Source organism: Nannospalax galili, unplaced genomic scaffold, assembly GCF_000622305.1.
Source record: "Nannospalax galili isolate Female #2095 unplaced genomic scaffold, S.galili_v1.0 scaffold342, whole genome shotgun sequence".
Classification (NCBI taxonomy): domain Eukaryota; kingdom Metazoa; phylum Chordata; class Mammalia; order Rodentia; family Spalacidae; genus Nannospalax; species Nannospalax galili.
In genome coordinates, this window is record NW_008349359.1 from 1,168,737 (window position 1) to 1,191,747 (window position 23,011).

The 23,011-nt window shown below is 42.4% G+C and overlaps 1 protein-coding gene across 1 annotated transcript in view; it reads left to right on the forward strand.

Moving 5' to 3' along the window:
• Rtf1 (RTF1 homolog, Paf1/RNA polymerase II complex component) overlaps positions 1-23,011 on the forward strand; it is a 58,458-nt gene that overhangs the window by 27,859 nt on the left and 7,588 nt on the right. Inside the window, exons 5-9 of the mRNA XM_008846796.3 lie at positions 413-527; positions 2,326-2,437; positions 16,842-16,977; positions 17,435-17,612; positions 21,419-21,501. Of these exons, the coding sequence (XP_008845018.1) occupies positions 413-527; positions 2,326-2,437; positions 16,842-16,977; positions 17,435-17,612; positions 21,419-21,501 (624 nt within the window). The remainder of the gene's footprint in view (positions 1-412; positions 528-2,325; positions 2,438-16,841; positions 16,978-17,434; positions 17,613-21,418; positions 21,502-23,011) is intronic.

Below are 23,011 nucleotides of genomic sequence, written 5' to 3' on the forward strand. Positions count from 1 at the left end.
CAGCCAGTGCTCTCAATTGCTGAGCCATCTCTCTAGCCCACATTGAATTTTATTTACTTAAGTTTTTTTTTATCTTTTTGAGACAGGGTCTCCCTGTAGCCACAGCTGGCCTGCAACTCATTATGTAGACCAGTGTAGCCTAGATCTTCCCCCCAGCCTCTGCTTCCTCTGTGCTGGGATCAAAGGTGTGTGCTGCCATTTCCAGCCCACATTCAGTGTTTTTAATATACTTAAGGTACATTGAAGTATTTTTCTGGAAACAAACAGAAAATTATTTTTAACAGAATCTCATGTCTCAAAATGTTTTTTTTTTCCCTACTTATTTCTTATCTCCTATCTCCTATCTAGTAGAGATCAGTCTTTACATATGTATTATTTTTTTTTAAGAACCAAACAATTATCTTTTAACCAGGTTTGAAATTAAGAAAAAACTAAAAACAGCCAAAAAGAAAGAAAAGAAAGAAAAGAAGAAAAAGCAAGAAGAAGAACAAGAAAAGAAAAAGCTGACCCAGATTCAAGAATCTCAGGTAGGAGATTATCCAAAGAGCACACCTGTTTTGGGTGCATATGTTTATGTAAGAAGTAGGTGTGTAGCAGGGCGTGGTGGTCTGCACCTTTAATCCCAGTACTTGGAGGCAGAGGCAGGTGGATCAGTTGTGCATTCAAGGCCAGCCTGGTCTACATAGTGAGTTCAGGTCAGCTGGGACTACAGGGATACCCTGTCTGAAAATGACAAAAAAAAAAAAAAAGAAGGTGTGCATTAATCAACCTAGGTTAGTTAATGCAAGATTATTTAATGCTGCCTGCATCCTGAAGGTCTCACTAATCTCTAGACATAGCATTTTACCATTGCCTATGCTGGTTAACTCCTTAAGACATCTTGCCTTAAGGTGGGCTTGGTGGCAGCAAGCCTTTAATCCTGGCACTGGGGATCGAGAGGCAGGCGGATCTCTGTGAGTTCAAGGCCAGCCTGATCTACATAGTGGGTTACAGGAGACACTGTCTCAAAAAGACCAAAAAAAAAAAAGACATCTTCCCTTAAATCTAGTTAAACAGGAGTTCACTTGAGTGTGAGCATCCCTGAGGAAAGCTTGGTAAGCTTCCTTTCCCTGATAATCAGGTTGATTATATTTACTGGGGTATGTGTCACTCTGGACTTGGTATAAATATAGTTGTGAAAATTAGTCATCTCTGTGTTTGAAATGGCATATCAATGGATATTAAATCATCATCTAGGGTGTTAAACTTCAGATAATTCTTTAACTTTAGGGCAGGTAAAGTAAGAACTATTTTGACTGCTATGTCCTCTTTGTCCACAAGAGGATGCTCTGTTGTTATAAAGCTTTTTTTTTTTTTTTTTAATGCTTTTTCCTCAAATATAACTTAATTTTTAGATAATGAATTTTTTATCATTATTTTTTAAATTTTTAATAACTACATGATTAGAAGAAGCATTTCACTACAGATTTAACATATTCAGTAACACACTCCAGAGCAAGAGTACATCTCTTTCACAAGTGGGTGCAAGTTTCTAGGTTCACAGTTGAGTTAATACAGTTATACAGTGTTGAACTCAGTATAAGCTCTGTAAGACATAAAATTGAATGCGTTTTTTAACCTTTAAAAAAGATCTCCATTTCATTTTAGAATATATTGTTCCTTGCAGAAAGACTCATTGTTTTTGCTACTAACACTGAGATGTTGGCGCATGCATCTCTAATCTGTATGTATCTGATTATAACTAGTCCTAATCGGTTGCACTTAAATCCTTGGTGCCTGTGTATGTCTATAAAGTCAACGGGTAGATTTCAATGGTAATGTTGTTATAAAGCTTTTAAGTTTGTACAGTCAGTGATTTACATGGACTGAAAGTATTCCTTGTTGGGTATAGAGAATTTGTTTTGTTTTGTTCTTTGTCTTTTTGAGACAGAATCTCCCTATAACCCCAGCTGGCCTGGAACTCACTAAGTAGACCAGGATGGCCTTGAACTCACAGAAATCCACCTGCCTCTGTCTCCCAAGTGCTGGAATTAAAGGCATGCACCACCCCGCCCAGCCCTTAAATTTTTAAAAAATGAATTTATTTTAGGTATGTGAGTGTTTTGCCTTCATATAGGTAAGTAAGTATACCTGGGGTGTTCAGTGCCCAAGGAGACCAGAAGAGGGCGTCATATCCCCTGGAATTGGAATTATGGACATTTGTGAGCCACCATGTGGGTGCTGGGAACTAAACCCAGGTACTCTGGAACTGATCCATTTCTCCAGCCCTGGTATAGAGAATCTTACCAAGAGTTAGTAAATAGACCACCCTTCATGTCTTCCCAGGTAACATCCCACAATAAAGAACGACGTTCCAAACGGGATGAGAAACTAGATAAGAAATCTCAAGCCATGGAGGAGCTGAAAGCAGAAAGAGAAAAACGGAAGAACAGAACAGGTTAGTGGGGAGATGAATACTTACTATTTTTCTTCTTTTTAGCTCTATTCTATGGAAATTCCAAACATATACTAAAAATAGTATAGTAAATAGCATCTATGATCCCACTGCCCAGTCTCTACTGTCAGCTCAGGGTCTTTCTTGTTAAATATGTTCCCTTTTATCATCAGATTATCTTGAAATGAATCCCAGTATCACCATATTTTTTTTATCCATAAGTATTTCAACATGTCTCATAGATTAAAATCCTTGTGTTATTTATTTGTGGATGCTGGGGATGGAACCCAGGGCCCTGTGTATATTAGGCATGCCCTTTCCACTAAAGCTATATTCCCAACTCCAGGACTCATGTGGGTTTTTTGTTTGTTTTGATTTATTTATTTTTTTTAGTTTATGTGTATGAATGCTTTGCATACATGCAGGTATACCAGGTGCATGCAGTGCTCACAGAGGCCAGAAGTGGGCATTGGATCCCCTCGAACTGGATTTATGCATGGTTGTTGGCTGCCATATAGGTGCTTGGAACCTAACCTGTGTCCTGTAAGAGCAGTCAGTCCTCTTAACAGATGAGTCATCTCTAACCCCTGGAGTTTTTTTTTTATTTGTTCTGTCTGTTTTGTCTTGAGCCAGGGCCTCTTGTAGCCCAGGCTGGGGTTATACTCACCATGTAGCTGAGGATGACTTTGAACTCTTGATTCTTCTGCTTCCACTTTCTGAGTACTGGGTGGCGTGTACCACTACACCCAGTCTCATGACTCTAATTTTAAACCTAACTTCTTTTTTCTTTGGTCTTTGAGACAGGATCTCCCTGCAACCCTCGCTGGCCTGGAACTCACTATGTAGACTAGGCTGGCCCCTCTGCCTCCCAGAGTCCTAGGATTTTTTGTTGTTGTTGTTTATTTTTTAGTCTTTTGGGGACAATATCTCTCTGTAGCCCCAGCTGATCTGGAACACTATGTAAACCAGGCTGGCCTTGAACTCACCGAGATCTGCCTGCCTCCCAGCCCTAAACCTAACTTCTATACCAGAATCCCTCTCCCCCTCCAAAAATAGTAGCAGGACTGGAGAGATGGCTGAGTAGTTAAGAGTGCTTGCTATACCATCATGAGGATTGGAGTCGGGGTTCTAGACCCACATAATAAGCTGGATTGCCTATATCTCTAGCTCCTAGAAATCCAACACCCTATTCTGACCTCTACATGTACATGGGCATACACATACCCCACCCCTACATAGACACATGTGCATATACTCACAGGCAATATGGACAAATGCACAAAAATAAATCTTTAAAACCAAAGTAGTAGCACAGAATTCCTCCTGCCTCTGCCTCCCAAGTGCTGGGATTAAAGGTGTGTGCCACCATGCCCGGCTTAAATTAGCATTTTAAATGACTTATGTACACATTGTGATTTGTTGGTATAGTCTGTAAGTCACTTACTCTGTACATTTTCTTCTGTTTCCTCTTTGGAGCTGTGCGTGCATGTGCATGTGTGTGCGTGCGTGCGTGCGTGCGTGCGTGTGTGTGTGTGTGTGTGTGTGTGTGTGTGTGTGTAGACCACAGGACTTCAGGCTTCTGGCTTCATCACACTCTGCCCCCATTCCCTTGAGACAGGGTTTCTTCTTGAACCCAAAGAGTGCCACTTTACCCAACTGACTGCCAAGTGGAATCTCTAAATCTACCTGTCTCCACCCTCTGACTCTGGGCTTCTAGGAGCACACAGCCAGCCATGCTCAGATTTTATACTAGGTGTCAGGTCCCTATGCTTCTGGGCAAGCACTCCTACCAACTGAGCCATCTCTGTAGCCCTCTTTACAGCTTATTTGCTGAAGAAACCAGCTTGTATTAGAGTTTTTTACGAGTGCTGACATCTTCCCATGGGTAGTATTGGATGGGTTCCTCTAGTCCCTTGAATTTCCTATAAATTGGTATTAATTGGTAGCCAGAAAAACTGGTCAAACTTAGGTTTTATTTTTTATTGTATTTGGGGAGGGACTGAATTTTTTTGTTTTGTTTTGTTTTAAGGTGGTAGTATATATTTCCTAACAGAGAAAATACATGATATCTGGTTGTGTCTCGTTTTGTGATGTAATCAGTTCTATCCCTTAGATTTTTTTTTTTTAGCACAGTAATGTAAAGTGACAAAGTACCTCCCTATTCCTGTTCATGTCCTTGCAGCTCAGCTGGGGGATTGCCTGGTAGTGAGATTGTCCCACAAGAAAGCTAATTCTGTTCTGCCTGTCTTTCTTCCTCCTTGGACCAGGGTACATTCTTACCACGACAGCAGAACTGTCAAAGGGAAAAGCAAATACACACAGTGCCTCTTAATGCCCAGATCTAGAATTTGTATGGTGTTATCATGGAGCTGATCCTCCTTTCCTTTGATTAGTTGGGCTTTTTGTTTTGTTTTTGTATTTGTTTTTCAGACAGCCTCCTATAGCCCAGGCCAAAGATGGCCAGTGATAATTTAGTGTTTTGTTTTGGTTTTTATTTTTTATATTCTTATTTTATGTGTCTGAATGTTTTGCCTGCATGTAAGTGGACCCATGTTGTGCAATGCCTGTAGAGGCCAGAAGAGAGTGATAGATTACTCAGAACTGGAATTACAGACTATTATTATCTGCCATGTCAATGCTAGGAACCGAACCCAAGTCCTCTGCAAGAGCAGTAAGTGCATGCTCTTAACCACTGAGCCATCTCTCCAGCCCCTGAATGTGTCTATTTTTAATATCCCTGTGAACTTATCCATATTTTATTTCAATCTGTTGCAGCTATTATTCTTCATAATCAATTTGTCAACCATTTATATTCCCTTTTACACAAGACCCCAATAGTCTCCTCTCCTCTCTCTTCTCTTTCCATCCTTTCCCTTTCTCTTTCCTTTCTCCCCTCCCACCCTACCCCCAATCAGGATTGGACTAGGGCTTTATACTTGTTAGGCAAACAGGTGCTCCATCACTGACCACAGCTCAGGCACATAGTCTTACATAGTCTTTGGGCTATCTGTTGCTGGGAATGAAACCCAGGACTTGAGATATGCTAACCGTGCATTCTGATACTGAGCCATATTCTTTATTTTTATGTGTGCGCGTGTATTGCCTGCATGTAGGTAAGTGCACCCATGTCATGCCATGCCCGCAGAGGTCAGAAGAGGCTGTTGGATCCCCTGGGACTGGGGTTATGGACAGTTGTTAGCTGCCATGTGGGTGCTAGGATTTGAACCCGGGTCTTCTGCAAGAACAACCAGTGTTCTTAACCACAGAGCAGCCATCTCTGCAGTCCTGAGCCATATTCTTAGCATGCACCTCCTCGTCCAGTCTTTATAGCTTTCTTTTTTTTTTTTTTTTTGAGACAGGGTTTCCCTGTAGTCCCAGGTGTCCTGGAACCCACTATGTAGACTAGGCTGGCCTTGAACTCAGAGATCTGCCTGCCTCTGCCTCCCGAGTGCTGGGATTGAAGGCGTGCGCCACCACACCCGGCTACTTTTTAGATTTGGAATTAGCCATTTCTCTAAGGACCCCATTTGATGAGACTAGTCTAAGCAGAAGAGCATTCTTCCTTCTACCGAGTTAGCCTTTTTAGTGTACAGAGAAGACTTTTTTTCCCCCTTTTTTTATTAAGTAGTTTTTATACACATGAGTGTTTTGCCTGCATGTATGTAAGTGTGCCACATGCATGCCTGTAGGAGTCAGAAGAGGGCATTGGATACCCTGGAATTGGAGTTCCAGACAATTAACTACCATATCGGTGCTGGGAACTGAACCTGGGTCTGCTGGCAGCCAAAGCTCTGTGTGTGTGTGTGTGTGTGTGTGTGTGTGTGTGTGTGTTGGGGTAGGGGTGATACTGCAGCAGTCAGTGCCCTTAATAGTTGAGCCACTTCTCCAGTCCCTAGAATTCTTTTTTCAGAGGCTAACATTTATAATGGAGTTAGATGTGATAGCAACATGCCTGTCATTCCAACTATTTGGAAAACTGAGGCAGGATTATAACTTGCTCCTGGGAGTTTGAAACCATTCTAGGTAACATAGCAAGACCCCATCTTTTTTTAAAATTTTATTCATTGTTCACTTTTGTTTTCTTTATCACTTTTTAAAAAATTTTATTTATTTTTGGTATTTTTGAGATAGGATCTCCCTGTAGCCCCAGCTATCCTGGAACTCACTATGTAGACCAGGCTGGCCTTGAACTTACAGAGATCCGCCTGCCTCTGCCTCCTGAGTGCTGGGATTAAAGGCGTGCGCTACCACGCCCAGCCAAGTATTTATGATTTTTTATGTGTGGGAATGTATTGCCTGCATGTATGTAAGTGCACCCATGTCATGCAGTGTCCATGGAGGTCAGAAGAGGGCATTGGATCGCCTGGAACTGGAGTTACAGACAGCTAGGTACCATGTTGGTGCTGGGACTTGAACTAGGGTCCTCTGCTTTTTTTTTTTTTTTTTTTTTTTTTTTTTGGTGGTAGGGTCTCCCTATAGCCCCAGCTGACCTGGAAGTCATATGTAGACCAGAATCTCTTGTTCGGGATCTCTTCAATTTACAGAGATCCATCTGCCTCTGCCTTCCAAGTGCTGGGACTACAGGTATGCACCACCACACCTGGTCTCCATCTTTAAAAAAAAAAATAATTATCATGACCCTCATACTCATAACACCCCCCAATTTTCTTTGTTATTTTTCTTTTCGTTTTGAGACAGGTCTCCCTGTAACCCCAGCTGGCCTGGAACTCAGAGATCTGATTCTGCCTCCCAAGTGTTGAGATTAAAGGCATGTGCCACCATGCCCTGCCAGTCTTGGAACTGTTTTCATTTCCTGGGTGGTGGGACTACAGACATGTAGTTAATGTGGTACTGGGGGTTTGTACCCAGGGCTTTGTGCATGCTAGGCAAGCACTCTACCAACTAAGCTACATCATTTGGCTTTTATAACAACTTTATTGAAATACTCATGTAAATACTCGTGTAAAGTTTACAGTGCAAATAGCTTTTAGTGTGTATTCACAGTATTCTTCAGCATTCATAGGACAGCACAGTAAAACTTAGTGATTTTTATATATTTAATTACCCATAAAAGAAACCCACAAACCCTTAATTCCTCAGCTTGAGGCAACCACCTTTCTGCTGTTCCCATAGATTTGCCTATTCTGAACATCTCATATAAATGAAATCATACATGTGCAGTCTTTTAATATATTTTTATGTTTTTAAATTATTTTTATTTATTGTATGTATATAAGTATATTGCTGGTACGTATGTTAGTGCACCGTGTCGTGCAGTGACTTGAAGGTCAGAAGAGGACATCAGATTCCCCCAGAACTGGAGTTAAGGACTGTTCATAGCCTTCATGTGGGTGCTGGGAATCGAGCCTGGGTCCTCTGCAAGAGCTCTTAACCGCTGAGCCATCTCTCCAGCCCCCATGTCTAGTCTTTTGTGCCTGGCTTCTTTCCCTTGACATGATGTTTGATGTTTTTACAGTTCATCCACATCCATGCTGGAGTATGTATCAGTATTCTCTTTGAGACAAGGTCTCATTCTGTATGTAACCCAGCCTGGTCTTCAACTGTTAGTACTCCTACTGCCTCAGCCTCCTGAATGCTGGGATTACAAGCATGAGCTTCCAGGCCTGGTTCCATTTACTACTTGGTGGACAGTTAGGTTGTTTCCACTTCTTGGATGTTATGAATAATGCTACAATGGGTACTTGTGTATAAGGATTGGGGCTTGGGGTGGTGTTTTTTTTTTGGTTTGTTATCTTTTGATATGGTACCTGCTATTTGAACCTAGAGCCTTGCACATACTAGGCAAGTGCTTTGCTGCCTGGTTTCCCCAGGCCTTTTTTATTCTACTTTTTTTTTTTTTTTTTTTTTTTTTTTTTTTTTAAATCCTTTTTTTTTTTTTTTTTTTTGTCTTGTTTTTGAATTAAAGTCCTTTTTTTTTTTTAATTTTTATTTTATGTGTATGCATGTATTGCCTGCATGTAGGTAAGCACACCCATGTTGTGCAGTGCCTGTGGAGGTCAGAAGAAGCTGTCAAATCCCCTGGGACTGGAGTTCTGGACAGTTAGCTGCCATGTGTGTGCTGGGATTCAAACCCAGGTCTTCTGCAAGAACAACCAGTGTTCTTAACAGCGGAGCCATCTCTCCAGCCCCTAAAGTCCTTTTTTAAAAACATTTTGGAGCTGGGCATGGTGGCACACACCTTTAATCCCAGCACTTGGGAAGTAGAGACAGGCATATCTCTGTGAGTTCAAGGCCAGTCTGGTCTACATAGCAAGTTCCAGGACAGCTGGGACTACAGGGAGACCCTGTCTCAAAAAGGCAAAAAACAAAGAAGACAGAAAAAAAAAAAAAAACGAAAAAAAAACAACTTATTTTTAGTGGGGGAACACCTGTGTAGAGATGAGAAGACAACTTGGGGGAGTCAGTTTTCTCCTCACCATGTGGACCCCAGGGATCAAACTCAGGTTATCAGGGTTGGAGACAAGTGCCTTACGTGGTTGATGTATTTTTGTTTTGCACTTACTTAATGACTAGTGATGTTGAGGATTTGTTGGCCATTTGTATGTTTTCTTAGGAGAAACAATATTTCCAACTCCTTTGCTTCTTTGTAGTCAGGTTGCTTTTTTTCTTTTAATAGTCTGAATATTAATATCTAGAGTTTTATAGTTTAGTTCTTACATTTATCTTCAGTTAATTTTTTAAAAAACATTTTATGCCGGGTGTGGTGGCACATACCTTTAATGCCAGGACTCAGGAGGCAGAGGCAGGCAGATCTCTGTGAGATCAAGGCCTGCCTCGTCTACATAGCGGGTTCCAGGTCAGCTGGGGGTACGGGGAGACCCTGTCTCAAAAATGCCAAAAGAAAAAATTTATTATTTTTATTCTATGTGTATGAGTATATTGCTTGCATATAGGTAGGTTCACCCATACCGTGCAATGCCAGGCTTCCCAACACCCTTCATTGAAAACATATCTGCCCATTGATTATCTTGGCACCTTTTTTTTAAAAAAAATAATTTTATCTGTATTAAGTATTTTGCCTGCATGTATTTAAATACACCTATGTTGTACAGTGCCCACAGAGGCTAGAAGAGGGTGTCAGATCTGGAACTGGAGTTGTTAACTGGTTGTTAGCTGCCATGTGGGTACTGGGAACTAAACCAGGATCATCTGCAAGAGCAGCAAGTGCTCTTACTGCTGAGCCAGCTCACCATGCCCCTTGGCAGCTCTTTTTCAAAAATCAGTTAGTCAGCTGGGGCTACAGGGAGACCCTGCCTCAAAAAGACCCGAAAAAGGCAGCTCAGCTCAGTGTTTACGAGTGCTCTTCTAGAGGACCCTGGTTTGATACCCAGCACCCATATCTTGGCTCTGTTGCCCTCTTCTGGCTTTCACTTGTACTAAACACATATAAGTCAAGAAACACTTCCCACAAATAAATATATCATTTTTAATAAATGGGTTGATCGCCAGATGTGGTGGCTCAAGCCTTTAATCTTCACTCAGGAAGCAGTCAGGCAGATTTCTGTGAGATGGAGGCCAGCCTGGTCTCCATAGTGAGTTCAGGCCTGCTGGGGCTTCAGGGAGACTCTTCTCACAATAAGACCAAAAAAAAAAACCAATCAGTTGATCAGCTAATCATGGTAGTACATGCCTATAATCCTAGCATTTGGGAGGTAGAGATAGGAAGATCAGGCGTTCAAGGTCATTCTTGGCTATATAGCAAGTTTGAGGCCAGCTTGGGCTATATAATACCTTGTCTCAATATAACAAGAAAGTCAGGTGTGGTGACATACAGCTTTAATCCTAGCACTCAGGAGGCAGAGGCAGGCAGATCTCTGTGAGTTCAAAACCAGCCTGGTCTACATAGTGAGTTCCAGGACAATTGGGGCTACAGGAAGACCCTATCTCAAATAAAAAGAACAAAAAAATTTGTTAATTTGTATGAATATTTTGTATGTATGTATGTAAGTGTACCATATGCATGCCTGGTACCCATGGAAGCCAAAAGACGTGGGATTTCTCCACCTCCACCAACAACTGGAGTTACAAACAGTTGTAAGCTGCCATGTTTGTGCTGTGAACAAACCAAGGTCTTCTGCAGAAGCATCAAATGCTGTTAACCACTGAGTCATCTCTCTAGCCCTCCACTTTGTTGTTTGAGACAAGGTCTCTCACTGAACCTAGACTGATCTAGAGATCTACCTATCTCTGCCTCCCCAACACTGGAATGCAGGCATGTGCCACCTCATCCATTTTTTTATGAGGGGGCTAGGACTCTGAACTCAACTCGGGTCTTTGTGCTGTTTAGCGAGCATTTACTTTACCAGCTAAACCACAACCTTCCTCTGGTTTTTTTGTTTGTTTGTTTTTTTTTTTTTTTGTCTTTTTGAGACAGGGTCTCCTTGTAGCCCCAGCTGTCCTGGAACTCACTATGTAGACCGGGCAGGCCTCAAACTCACAAAGATCCGCTGCCTCTGCCTCTACCTACCAAGTGCTGGGATTAAAGGCTTGTGCCACCAAGCCTTTAATCCCAACCTGGCTGTTGTTTTTTTAAAGCAGGGTTTCCATGTAGCCCCAAATGGCCCGGTAATGTGTATCTCATGGGGATCCACCTGCTTCTGCTTCTTGAGTGCTGGGATTAAATTGGTGTGCTACCATACCCAGCTCTGACTGGTTTTTAAGTCAGTCATTACATTCCTTTCTATGTGATTATGTATGTCATCAAATGAATACTTTGCTTTATTTTGCTTTTGATGTTCAGAAATTACCTTATTTGTTTTAAAAGTAATAAAAAATAAAATCTGTGGCTAGAGAGATGGTTTAGTGGTTGAGAGCATTGCTGCCCTTTCAAAGAGCACCTAGTTTCAGTTCCCAGCACCCACATGGTGTATCACAACTTTCTGTAACTCCAGTTCTGAGAGATCCAGTGCCCTCTTCTGGCTTATGCAATATGCAATACACATACATACATGTAGGCAATGTATTCATACACATAAAAACAAAATTAAGTACATAAAAAATAAAAATGAAGTCCATGGTTCTAAAATCAAATCCACTGAAAAAAGTTGGTAGAGAGAGAGGAAAAAACAAACACAAACTCAGTTTTTTACAACAGTCAACACAAGATTTCTGTGACCCTTCAGTAAGCGTAGGAATTTCTTCCACTGATTTGACACCAGACCCCAAGTAAGTTTCCTGTAATTCACTTCTGAGCTGACACTGTCCACCCAAAAGGTTCAGCTGTCCCATGAATGTCTAGGTTCTTTTACCTGTGCATGTGACCAGTGATGGGCTTAGTCATGCTTCTCTCTGAATTCAGTCAGTTTACTACAGAACTGCACAGGACTCAGGAGAATACTTATGTTTATTTTTTTGTTTTTGTTATGAGACAGAGTCTTATGTAGCCCAGGCTGGCCTGAAACTCTCTATGTAGCCATAGTTGAACATGAATTTCTGATATTCCTGTCTCCGCCTCCTGAGTGCTAGGCTTATAGGCATGCATCACCATGCCTGGTTCAGGTCATCGGTTTATTTTAAAGCCTGTTTATTACAAGGGATATAGCTAAAAGCATTCATAAAACATTTGGTAAGGGAATTTCTATACCTTTCTAGACAAGCCACTCTCCAGGCTCCTCCACAGGTTCAACCATGCAGAAGCTTTACATGTCCTGTTCTCTTGGGGTTTTTGGAGGCTTCATTACACAGGCATGATTGATCACATCATTGGCCATTGGTAATTTGCTTAACTTTTAGCTGCTCTCTCCTCCCTAGAGAATCTGAGTCTCAGGCTTCTAATGCTGCCTTGGTCTTTCTAGGGATCAGCCCCTGTCCTGAAGCTACCTTTGGGCTTCCAGCCACCAGTCAACTCATTAGCATACAAAAAGACAGTATCACTTTGAAGATTCCATGGATTTTAGGAGTTGTGTGCCAGGAAAGGGGATGAAGATGTATTTCATAATATCATACAAGGTATATTCAGAGAAGTTTAGCTTCTCTATCCTTCTATTTGATGCCTTGCCTCTTCCCATAACGGGCAGTCACTTAAACATTTCATATATATTTGTGTATATATATATATATACACATATATATAGGCGTGTGGATGTCAGTCAGTTGGTAGAGCATTTACCTAGCATGCAAAAAGCCCTGGGTTTGATCCCTAGCACTGCATAGACCAGACATGGTTGCACATGCCTCTAATCCCAGTGTTTGGAGTCGGGGGGAGGGGGGATCGAGGCAGAAGCATCACAAGTTCAAGATCTGCTACATAGCAGGTTTAAGACCAGTCCTAGATACATGAGAACCCATTTCATATTCTCTCTTGCGTGCGCTTTCTTTTTCCTTTTTGGTCTTTTTTAGACAGGGTTTCCCTGTAGCCCTAGCTGGCCTGGAACTCTCTGTGATCTCTAGTTCAATACCAGGCTGGCCTTGAACTCACAGAGATCCGCCTGCCTCTACCACCCAAGTGCTGGGATTAAAGGCATGCACCACCATGCTCTGCCCTTCTCTCTCTTTTTTTAAAACATGAGGACAGATTGACTTGCTGTCTTCCATCATTGGTAGCATGCTATGCACACTTTTCCTGTTTTTAATTTTCTCATTTAGCTATGTATTCTGGTGGTTATTCCTGCTTTTGGGTTTGGTTTTTGCTTTTTGTTTTGCTTTGTTTTTAAAGTACTAGAGAAGGAACTCTCCTACATGTTAGCAAGCACTCTACCATTAAGCTGTATGCCCAACCCAGCTATTATTATTATTGTTGTTGTTGTTGTTTGTAGGTGTATGTGTTTACTGAAACACACATGAGTATATGTCACAGTACACATACGAAATTCAGAAGACAATTTTTTTTTGTTGTTGTTGTTTTTGAGACAGGGTCTCCCTGTAGCCCCAGCTGTCCTGGAACTCACTATGTAGACCAAGCTTGCCTTGAACTCACAGAGATCCACCTGCCTCTGCCTCCCAACTGCTGGGATTAAAGGAGTGCGTCACCATGCCTGGCTCAGAAGACAACTTTTGAGAGTTGTTCTTCTCCTTCCACCATGTGTGTTCTAGGGATCCAACTCAAGTTGTCAGTCTTGGAAGCAAATTCCTTTACCCTTTGAGCCATTGCACCAGCACCTCTACCTTTTTTTTTTTTTTTTTTAAAGACAGGGTTTCTGGGGGCTGGAGAGATGGCTCAGCGGTTAAGATCATTGGCTGTTCTTGCGGAAGACCTGGGTTTGAATCCCAGCCACCCACATGGCAGCTAACAACTGTCAGTAACTCCAGTTCCAGGGGATCCGATGGCCTCTTCTTTCCTCCACAGGCATTGCACAACACGGGTGCACTTACCTACATGAAGGCAATACTTTCATGCACACATAAAATAAAAATAATAAATAAAATATTAAAAAATAATAATAAAGACAGGGTTTTCCTATAGCCCCAGCTAGCCTAGACTCACTATGTAGGCCAGGCTGGCCTCGATGTTACAGAGATCCACCTGTTTCTGCCTCCCCAGTGTTGGGATTAAAGGCATGGGCCACCATGCCCAGCTTTTTTTCACCCCTTTTTGCTAAGTTACTGGCACTGTCTTTGAATTCACAGTCCGCCTCCTTTAGCTTTCTAAGTAGCTGAAGTTACAGGCAAGCAACACTGTACCAAGCACTACTTCATTTTTGTATAGAGCTGCTGGAAGACTTAGTAACATTTATAAATTAAATTTCTTTGGGGAGGAGGGTTCTTTTTTTGTTTTTTGTTTTGAGATAGAGTTTCCCTGTAATCCCAGCTGGCCTGGAACTCACAGAGATTCCCCTGCCTCTGCCTCCCAAGCGCTGAGATTAAAGGTGCACGCCACCACCCCTAGCCTGTAAATTAAATTTCACTGGAGGCTAAAAATATAACTTAGGATTCGCAAGGCCCTGTGTTTAGTTCCCAGCACTGAAAGAAAAAACTTGATTAGAATAAAGCAGCACATGTGTGTTTGCATGTTCGAGAGTGCTGTCATGCTGCAGCAGCTGAGCTGAGTAGTTGAGACAATGCATTGAGCTATAAGCCTGTAGTGCTTACCATTTGGCCCTTTAAAAATCACCTTTCGGGGACGGGTGTGGTGGTGCACACCTTTAATCCCAGCACTCGGGAGGCAGAGGCAGGCGTATCTTTGTGAGCTTGAGTCCAGCCTGGTCTACATAGTGAGTTCTAGGACAGCTAGGGCTACAAGGAGACCCTGTCTCAAAAAAGATAAAAAAATAAAAATCACCTGTATGCCGGGCGTGGTGGTGCACGCCTTTAATCCTAGCCCTTGGGAGGCAGAGGCAGGTGGATCTTTGTGAATTCGAGGACAGCCAGGGCTACAGGGAGACCCTGTCTCAAAAAGACAAAAAAAAAACCCAAAAATCACCTTCTAGGGACTGATGACTCACCGTTTAAGAGCACAGGCTGCTCTTGCAGAGGACCTGGGGGATCATTCCCAACACATGGTGGCTAACAACAGTCCATAATGCTAGTTCTAGGGGACCCCGTGCCTTCTAACCCCAGACAGCTCCTGCACACCCGTGGCACACGTACGTATTCTCAGGCATACACATGCACAATAAGTAAATAATTAAGCAAAATTAAAGGTTTTAACTACCATGTGATGCTGGTAACCGAACCCAGGTCCTCTGCAAGAGCAGCTAATGCTCTTAATTACTGAGCTATTTTTCCAGCCCATAACTCTTTGTTTTTTCTTTTTTAAGTTTTCAGTTTTCTTAAAAATCGGGCTAGAGAGATGGCTCAACAGTTAAGAGTACTAGCTAAGCTGCTCTTGCAGAGGACCTGGATTTGGTTCCCAGCACCCACATGGCAACTAACAACCTTAACTCCAGTTCCAGGGGACCTGATGCCCACTTCTGGCCTCTGCAGGCATTGCATGCACATAGTACACTGATAAACAATGTTTTGAAATCACTCATTACTCAGAAGGTACTATTGAACCTTCTTCCTTTTTGTTTTTTGGCCCTTCCTTTTTTCACAGCTGCATGATAGTATACTAGGTGGTTGCAACATGGGTGATTGAGCCACACTCCCAATTGTGGACACTTAGGTTGCTTTCAGTTGTCTGCCATTACAAGTAGTATTGCAAATTTGGGCTGGGGAGATGGCTCAGAGGTTAAGAGCAAGTCCCAGCACCCAACAAAAAAATTTTTAATTAAAAAACAAAAATAGCCAGGCGTGGTGACACACGCCTTTAATCCCAGCACTCGGGAGGCAAATACAATTGGATCTCTGTGAGTTCAAGGCCAGCCTGGTCTACATAGTGAGTTCTAGGAGAGCTGCAGCTACAGGGAGAACCTGTCTCAAAAAGACCAAAAAAATAAATAAAAAACATAAATAGTATTGTAAATTCAAAATGAAGTTCAAGGCTAACCTGAATTACATACTAAGACTGTCTCAAAAACCAAAATCATCTAAACTGAAGATAATTAGGAGTTTTTCCCATTCCTTTTTTGCGGGGGGACAGGGTCTCCCTGTAAGCTCAGCTGACCTGGAACTTGCTATGTAGACCAGGCTGGCCTCGATCTCACAGAGATCTGCCTGCCTCTGCCTCCCAAGTGCTGGGATTAAAGGCTTGTGCCATCATGGCCAGTTGAGTTTTTCCCATTCTTTCCCTTCCATCATCAAGCATTCGAGGACAATAAAAGAAGGCATTTGCTGCCAAACCTGACAACCTGAGTTCAGTCCTCAGAACCCACCTGGTGGGAGGGTAGAGCCAACTTCTGCAAGTTGTCCTCTGATCTCTATATGCATGCTGTGTTGTGATATGTCCATGCACACATATACACAAACAGAAAATAAATAAGTAAATAGGATTTTAAAAGTTTAAGAGACAAGGTCTAGGGCTAGAGAGATGGCTGAGCTGCTCTTGGCAGAGCAGTGGGTTTATTTCCTGCCACCTTCGTGGCACCTAACAGCTGTCCATAACTCTAGTTCCAGGGGACCCAACACCTTCTGACCTCTGTGGGCATTGAACACACATCGTGTACTTAACATACATGCACACAAAACACTTCATATACATCATAAATACAAATAAAATATTTTTATAAAAAGAGAACAAAGGCAGGGGATGTAGCTCAGTGTAAGGCACTTGTTTAGCATGTATGAGGCCCTGGGTTCAATCCTGAATATTTAGGGAGAAGGAAAAAGACAATTGTTAGTGTGATTGGTAACCATTTCTGCCCAGTTCTTAGCAACATTCCAACCATTTTTTGGTCTATGAAGCCTGATACTTGGTGCCTGAATGGTTTCAGCTGTGGTTTACCACAGGCTGGCCCAGGTTATCACAGAGGATAGACTGTCTACTTGAATTCTCTTCTGCGTTCTAGTTCTCTTCTCCATTTCTTGTTTGTTGAGGGTACATAGGTAAATGTTTCCACTTTCTTTCTAGCTGAGCTCCTTGCCAAAAAACAGCCATTGAAAACCAGTGAGGTTTACTCTGATGATGAGGAGGAGGAAGAGGATGACAAATCCAGTGAAAAGTCAGACCGTTCATCCCGAACTTCATCATCTGATGAAGAAGAGGAGTAAGTTGTCTCCATTTTGATTTCATAGGAAGGATAGGTGGGTTTTTTGCAGAGAAGCTTACTGTAGTTTCCAGTACTGCCCTGTTTGGCCCATGATCTTTGACTTGATTCCAAATCCTGAGCTACTAAACAGAATTGTACAGCATGTTCTTATCTTGTGCCTCTGACTTCTGTCTGCATCCTCTGGACATTTTCCCTGTGCCTGACAGGTAGGAACTGACTTCATGTTACCTCAGAAGTTATGGCCACAAGTTTTCTCATCTGAGATGGAACCTTAGTCAAGACAGTTTATACTGCTAGTTAGGGACACGATTCTCCTACAATTCTTATCTGGTTCTTTTATTTCTCCTACTAAGGTAATCACATGCTCCTTGGGTAAGTTTTGAGAATTTGGTATTATTGATCTGCCCTCTGTTTTTATGGTGAATGCTTCCTACTGCTCTTTTGTTTCTCATAGGAAAGAAGAGATTCCTCCAAAATCACAACCAGTCTCCTTACCTGAAGAATTGAATCGGGTTCGATTATCACGGCATAAGCTTGAACGCTGGTGTCACATGCCCTTTTTTGCTAAAACTGTCACAGGATGTTTTGTGCGGATTGGCATCGGAAACCACAATAGCAAACCAGTTTACCGGGTTGGTATTACTTTCCTTGGACAATTCTCCATATTTCAAATATAATGATTCTCTACTGGGAGTGGGAACTACTGAATAAATCTGTTACTCCTCTGCCACCACTTGACTATTAGTTAGCTTTCCTTACAAGAAGAAAAAGTTAGCTGAGCTTAGTAGCCCATGCCTGTAATTCTAGTGCTTGGGAGGCTGGCAGGAGGATTGCTGTGAGTTTGAAGACAGCCTGAGCTACAAAGCATGATCCTATCTGAAAAATAAACCAAAAACAGGTGTGGTGTCATCCCAGCTCTAGAGAGGCAGAAGCAGGAGAACTGCCACAAGGATAGTAAGTTCCAGGCCAACTAGTGCCCACCTCCCAATAGCCATGAGTGGTGGCACAGACTTTTAATCCCAAAACTTGGGGGACAGGCTGATCTCTGGGAGGTTTAAGGACAGCCTCATCTACATATTGAGTTCCAAGACAGCCAGGGTTACATAGTGAAACCTTGTCTCAAAACAAGAAAAGCCTCCCAGTAGTTTGTACTAAGTCTCAGTAGTATCAAACTGAAGACTTGGACTTTAACACATGTGTCTTTGGGGCACATTTATGAGCCAGTCTAACAGAAGAGAAATTAGACTCCATCTGAGAGGTTCATGCATTACTGAAAGAAAATCTAAAGAAAATCTGTAGTGACCAGGGGTCATTCATAACCTACTGAGAAAGAGTACTTAGAGCTCCAGGAACTGGAGGGTTTGAATTTAGAATCATATCAATCCCTTTACAGTATGAAGGGAAGACATTTATGATGTATTTGTTCAGTTATATGACAGAGATTTGTTCGTTTGAGAAATGAATGAAATTTTTGCATGTATAAAAATTTTTCATGTTATATACTAAGTCACCTCTAGACCTAGGGAAGTTAAGAGAAAAAAAGTGACCCATGTATATCCTGATTAGTATGTCTGTTCCAGCACTGCTTCGATGGTTTGGATGCTAGAACATAGCTGTTTGATTTTTCTTTTCTTCTTTTATTTGTTTTATTATTTTTATTTTATGTGTATGAATGTATTATCTGTAAGTACACCTGTGTCATGCAGTGCCACTGAGGTCAGAAGAGGGCATCGGATCCCTGGAACTAGACTTAACAGTTAGTCGTTAGTTATCTTGTGGATGCTGGGAATTGAACCCCAGTCCCCTAAACCACTGAGCCGTCTCTCCAGCCCCTTGTCTGGTTTTAATGTATTTATCTCTGCTTATGTGAGAACTAGCAGACACAAAACTGACTTCTGTGGTCTTCTCATTTGATTTATAGAAATTGGTCTGTAAGCCAGACATGGCAGTACATGCCAGTAGTACCAACTTCCAGAGGCTAAAGCAGAAGAATTGTGATTTGAGGCCAGCTTGGGCTACCTAATGAGCTCACGGTCAGCCTGAACTGCATTCAAAATTGCATCTCGATAAAATAACAGCAAAAAAGAAATTGACATCAAGAGCTAGGATCTTGGGCTGGAGATGGCTCAGTGGGTAAAGTGCTTCTGTATAAGCATGGGTTCCTGAGTTCAGCACCCATGTAAAAGCTGGACAAGGCAGTATGCACATGTGACCTCTGTGCTGGGGTGCTCACTGGCCTGTCAGTCTAGCTGAACTAGCAAGTTTTAAGTTCAGCAAGAGATCCTATCTCAAAAAATAAGGTGGATGCCAGGCTTGGTGGCACATACCTTTAATTCCAGCACTTGGGAGACCGAGGCAGGTGGATCTCTGTGAGTTCAAGGCCAGCTCGACCTACATAGTGGGTTCCAGGCCAGTTGGGGCTACAGGGAGACCCTGTCTCAAAAAAAGGAAAAAAAAAAGAAAAAAAAAGGTGGAGAGCAACAGAAGAAGACACCTGATGTTAATCTCTGACCTCCACATGTACACAGACACACAGGAAAGTATACCCCTAGATATATGCTTACACACACAAATCATTTTTCAACTTTTTAAAACTTTAAAACTTTCATTTATTACTGTGTGTATGTGTGTAAGAAGTGTATGTATAGACACATGCCACAGCATGTGTAGAAGCCAGAGGACAACTTTGTACAGGCAGTTCTCTCCTTCCATGTTTATGTGGGTTTTGGGATCAGTCTTAAGTTAACAGGCTTACATTATCAGTCAGCTACTACTTCGCCTGCTGAGCCATCTCACCAGCCCTGCTTAATTACTGTTTTTATTTATTACTGTTGTGAGTGCCATGGTGCATGTGTGGGGGTTTAGAGGACAACTTTGGAAAGTCAGTTCTTTCCTTGAGGTAGCGTCTTTTATTCCTACTGCTCTGTGTACTTTAGGAGGGTACCTGGTCTGTGAGCGTCTGGGTCATTCTGCTTGCCATGCTAGTTCTGGAATCACATATGTGCACTATCATATCTGGCTTTTATGTGGGTTCTAGAGCTCGAACTTCAGGTCTTCACACTTTTATGGCTAGCTCTTTGTCCTATTGAACCATCTCCCTAGCCCAAACTTTTCTTTAAAAAAATTATAAGGGGGCTGGAGCGATGACTCAGTGGTTAAGAGCACTGGCTGCTCTTGCTGAGGACCTGAGTTCTATTACTAGTACCCACATGGTGGCCAAGAACCATCCTTAGCTCCAGTTCTAGGGGATCCAGCATCCTCTTCTGATCTCTGTGGGCATTGCATGACATGGGTGCACTCACATACATGCAGGCAGTACACTCGTTCACATAAAATAAAAATAATTAAAAAAATTTTTGTTTTAAATAATAAGAGCCAGGTATAGTGTGCTAGAAGCCTGAAGTCCCAGGTGCTTGGGAAATTGAGCTAGGAGGATCACTTGTGTCTAGAAGTTGAAGACCAGCCTGGCCAACACAGTGAAATCCTTGCATTTAAAGGGGAGGAGAGCAGGGTGTTAGTGGTATGGCTCAGTGAATAAGGGAGATTGCCATTAGGCCAGACCACCTGAGTTCGATCCCCAGAGCTCACATGGTAGAAGGAGAGAATTGACGTGCGCCACCATGCCTGACATATAAATGTAATTTTTAAAAGGGGGGTAAATAAGATGATTCAGTAGGTAAAGGCACTTGGTACCAAGCCTGATAAACCGGAGTTTGATCCTCAGAACTAGCATAAAAGAAGAAAACTGATAACAAAATGTCTTCTGTCTGTATTTACATGCTATGGCACATGAGTGTCCACATATGCACAGAAACACAAGATAAGTTAATAAGTGTTTAGCAGAAAATAAGATTGGGGTGCTGGGGATGTAGCTCAGTGATAGAGTACTTACCTTTCATGTTTAGTCTGAAAGAACTGAAGTTGGGGGGCTGGAGAGATGGCTCAGTGGTTAAGAACACTGGCTGTTCTTGCAGAAGACCCGGGTTTGAATCCCAGCACCCACATGGCAGCTAACAACTGTCAGTAACTCCAGTTCCAGGGGATCCGACAGCTTCTCCTGTCCTCCGCGGGCATTTGCACGGCACAGGTACTCTTACCTGCGTGCAGGCAATACACGCAAACACATAAAAGTAATAAATAAAATATTTTAAAAAATAAAAAACTGAACTTGGAGGTCTGGAGTACATCTCCCAATGAAGTAGAATTAGTTAGAGGAAAGCTTCTAATGGGTCCCCCAGACTGACTGCTTTATCTCCTGGACCTTGTTTGCCCTGAGCATAAGGCTTAGTGTCCTTAGCCATATGAGTTTTAAGCATGAGACAGATGCCTGTGGGCTTCTCTTGCATAAGTCTTCTGTATTCAGGTAAAGTCAAAAGAAGTTTTATGTGGAAAGCTCAAGAGGAATCTGCTTTTGACTGGTGTCTGTTCTTTCACTTAGGTGGCTGAGATCACAGGTGTTGTGGAAACTGCCAAAGTTTACCAGCTGGGTGGCACCAGAACAAACAAAGGGCTACAGCTACGGTAAGAGGCATATCCTTAGCTGGGCATGATAATACATTCCTGTAATCTTAGAGGCAGAGGCAGGAGGATCACTGCAAGTTTGAGGCCAGCCTGGTATACATAGTGAGCTCCAGGCCATCCAGGGTTACATACTGAGATGAGTCCTCCCGTTTACCTCCCCTCCCCATGTCTTTTTTGAGACAAGATCTTGTTATGTAATCTAGGTTAGCCACAAACTCATAATCCTGCCTCAGCCTTCTAAGGGCTGGGATTACAGGTATATGCCACCACACCCAGCTTTAAGAGGTACTTCTGTGGCAGCTTTAGCTCCCTTTTCAGGTGGGCTCTGCCAGTTGGATTGTGGTTGCCTCCAGTGTGCTGTTTGTAACATTGAGCACTATGTGATTCCCCACAAGGCACACAGAGGGAAGCTTGTATGCTCTCTTTGCCTGTGTAGAGAATCAGTTATTCTCTTTCTCACAAGGGAAGCAGGGCTGTGATGTGGCAGGACATACAAAAGGAAGATATCATGTTCTTGAGACCCTCCTGCTAGAGCCAACAGGCATTTTCTTGTGAGTCAGAGGCTTGCTTCTTTCTGATCCCAGCTCTCACTTAATTAACTTCATCTTTGACAAGTAACATCACCTTTCTGAATTTAGTTTACTTTTCAGTAAAATGGAAGTGTCATTCACTCAGCACATATTTACTGAATGTCTACTACATGCCTGGCACTGTCCTAGACAGTAGGATAAAGGAGATAACTACACAATCCCTGCCTCTTCCCTTCTGAAGCCTGAGAACTAAGACTCCATATAGGAAGGTATAGAAGTGGTTTGCCAAGATTACATAGCAAATAGCGGGTAATAGACATAGCTGTCTCCTAGGCTGATTTGGTCACCACAGTCTCTTCATTCCCCTCCCAAATCCTGACCCCCTCATCCCTCCTGGTTTGTTTTAAAAAGAGCCAGTTGCGGGGCTGGTGAGATGGCTCAGAGGGTAAAAACACTTGGCACCAAGCCTAGACCCACATAGCAGAAGGAGAGAACTAACTCCAACCAACAAGCTATCTTCTGACCTCTGGGAGCATAAGCTCACACATGTGCACATGTGTACACACATACATAATAAATAAATTTAATAAAAGATTTTTTTTTAAAAAGAGCCAGTTGGGCTTGTGCCCAAAGACATCTCTGAGTCCCCTAACTTCGCCAAGACTCTGGTCAGGTCTAGAAAATAGTCTGCTTAGCATCCCAATAACTACGTAGCGCTGCATATTCCTGATGCTGATGACTCTGGAGGGTTTTATTCTAAATTGACTTTTGAAGCACTCACCAAGCCCCTCTGGTTTCCATTGTTAGTTTGTAAGCTCAGTCCTGGATGCCCATTGAAACAACCTAGGAGGTTTGTTTTGTGCCTGGTTCTTACTTCCAGAAGTTCAGACTCATGTGGACCTAGGTTGGTCTTTTAGCATTTCAATTTTTATGTTTTCCTAGATGATTTCACAGGGTAGCCAGGATCGAGAACCACAGAC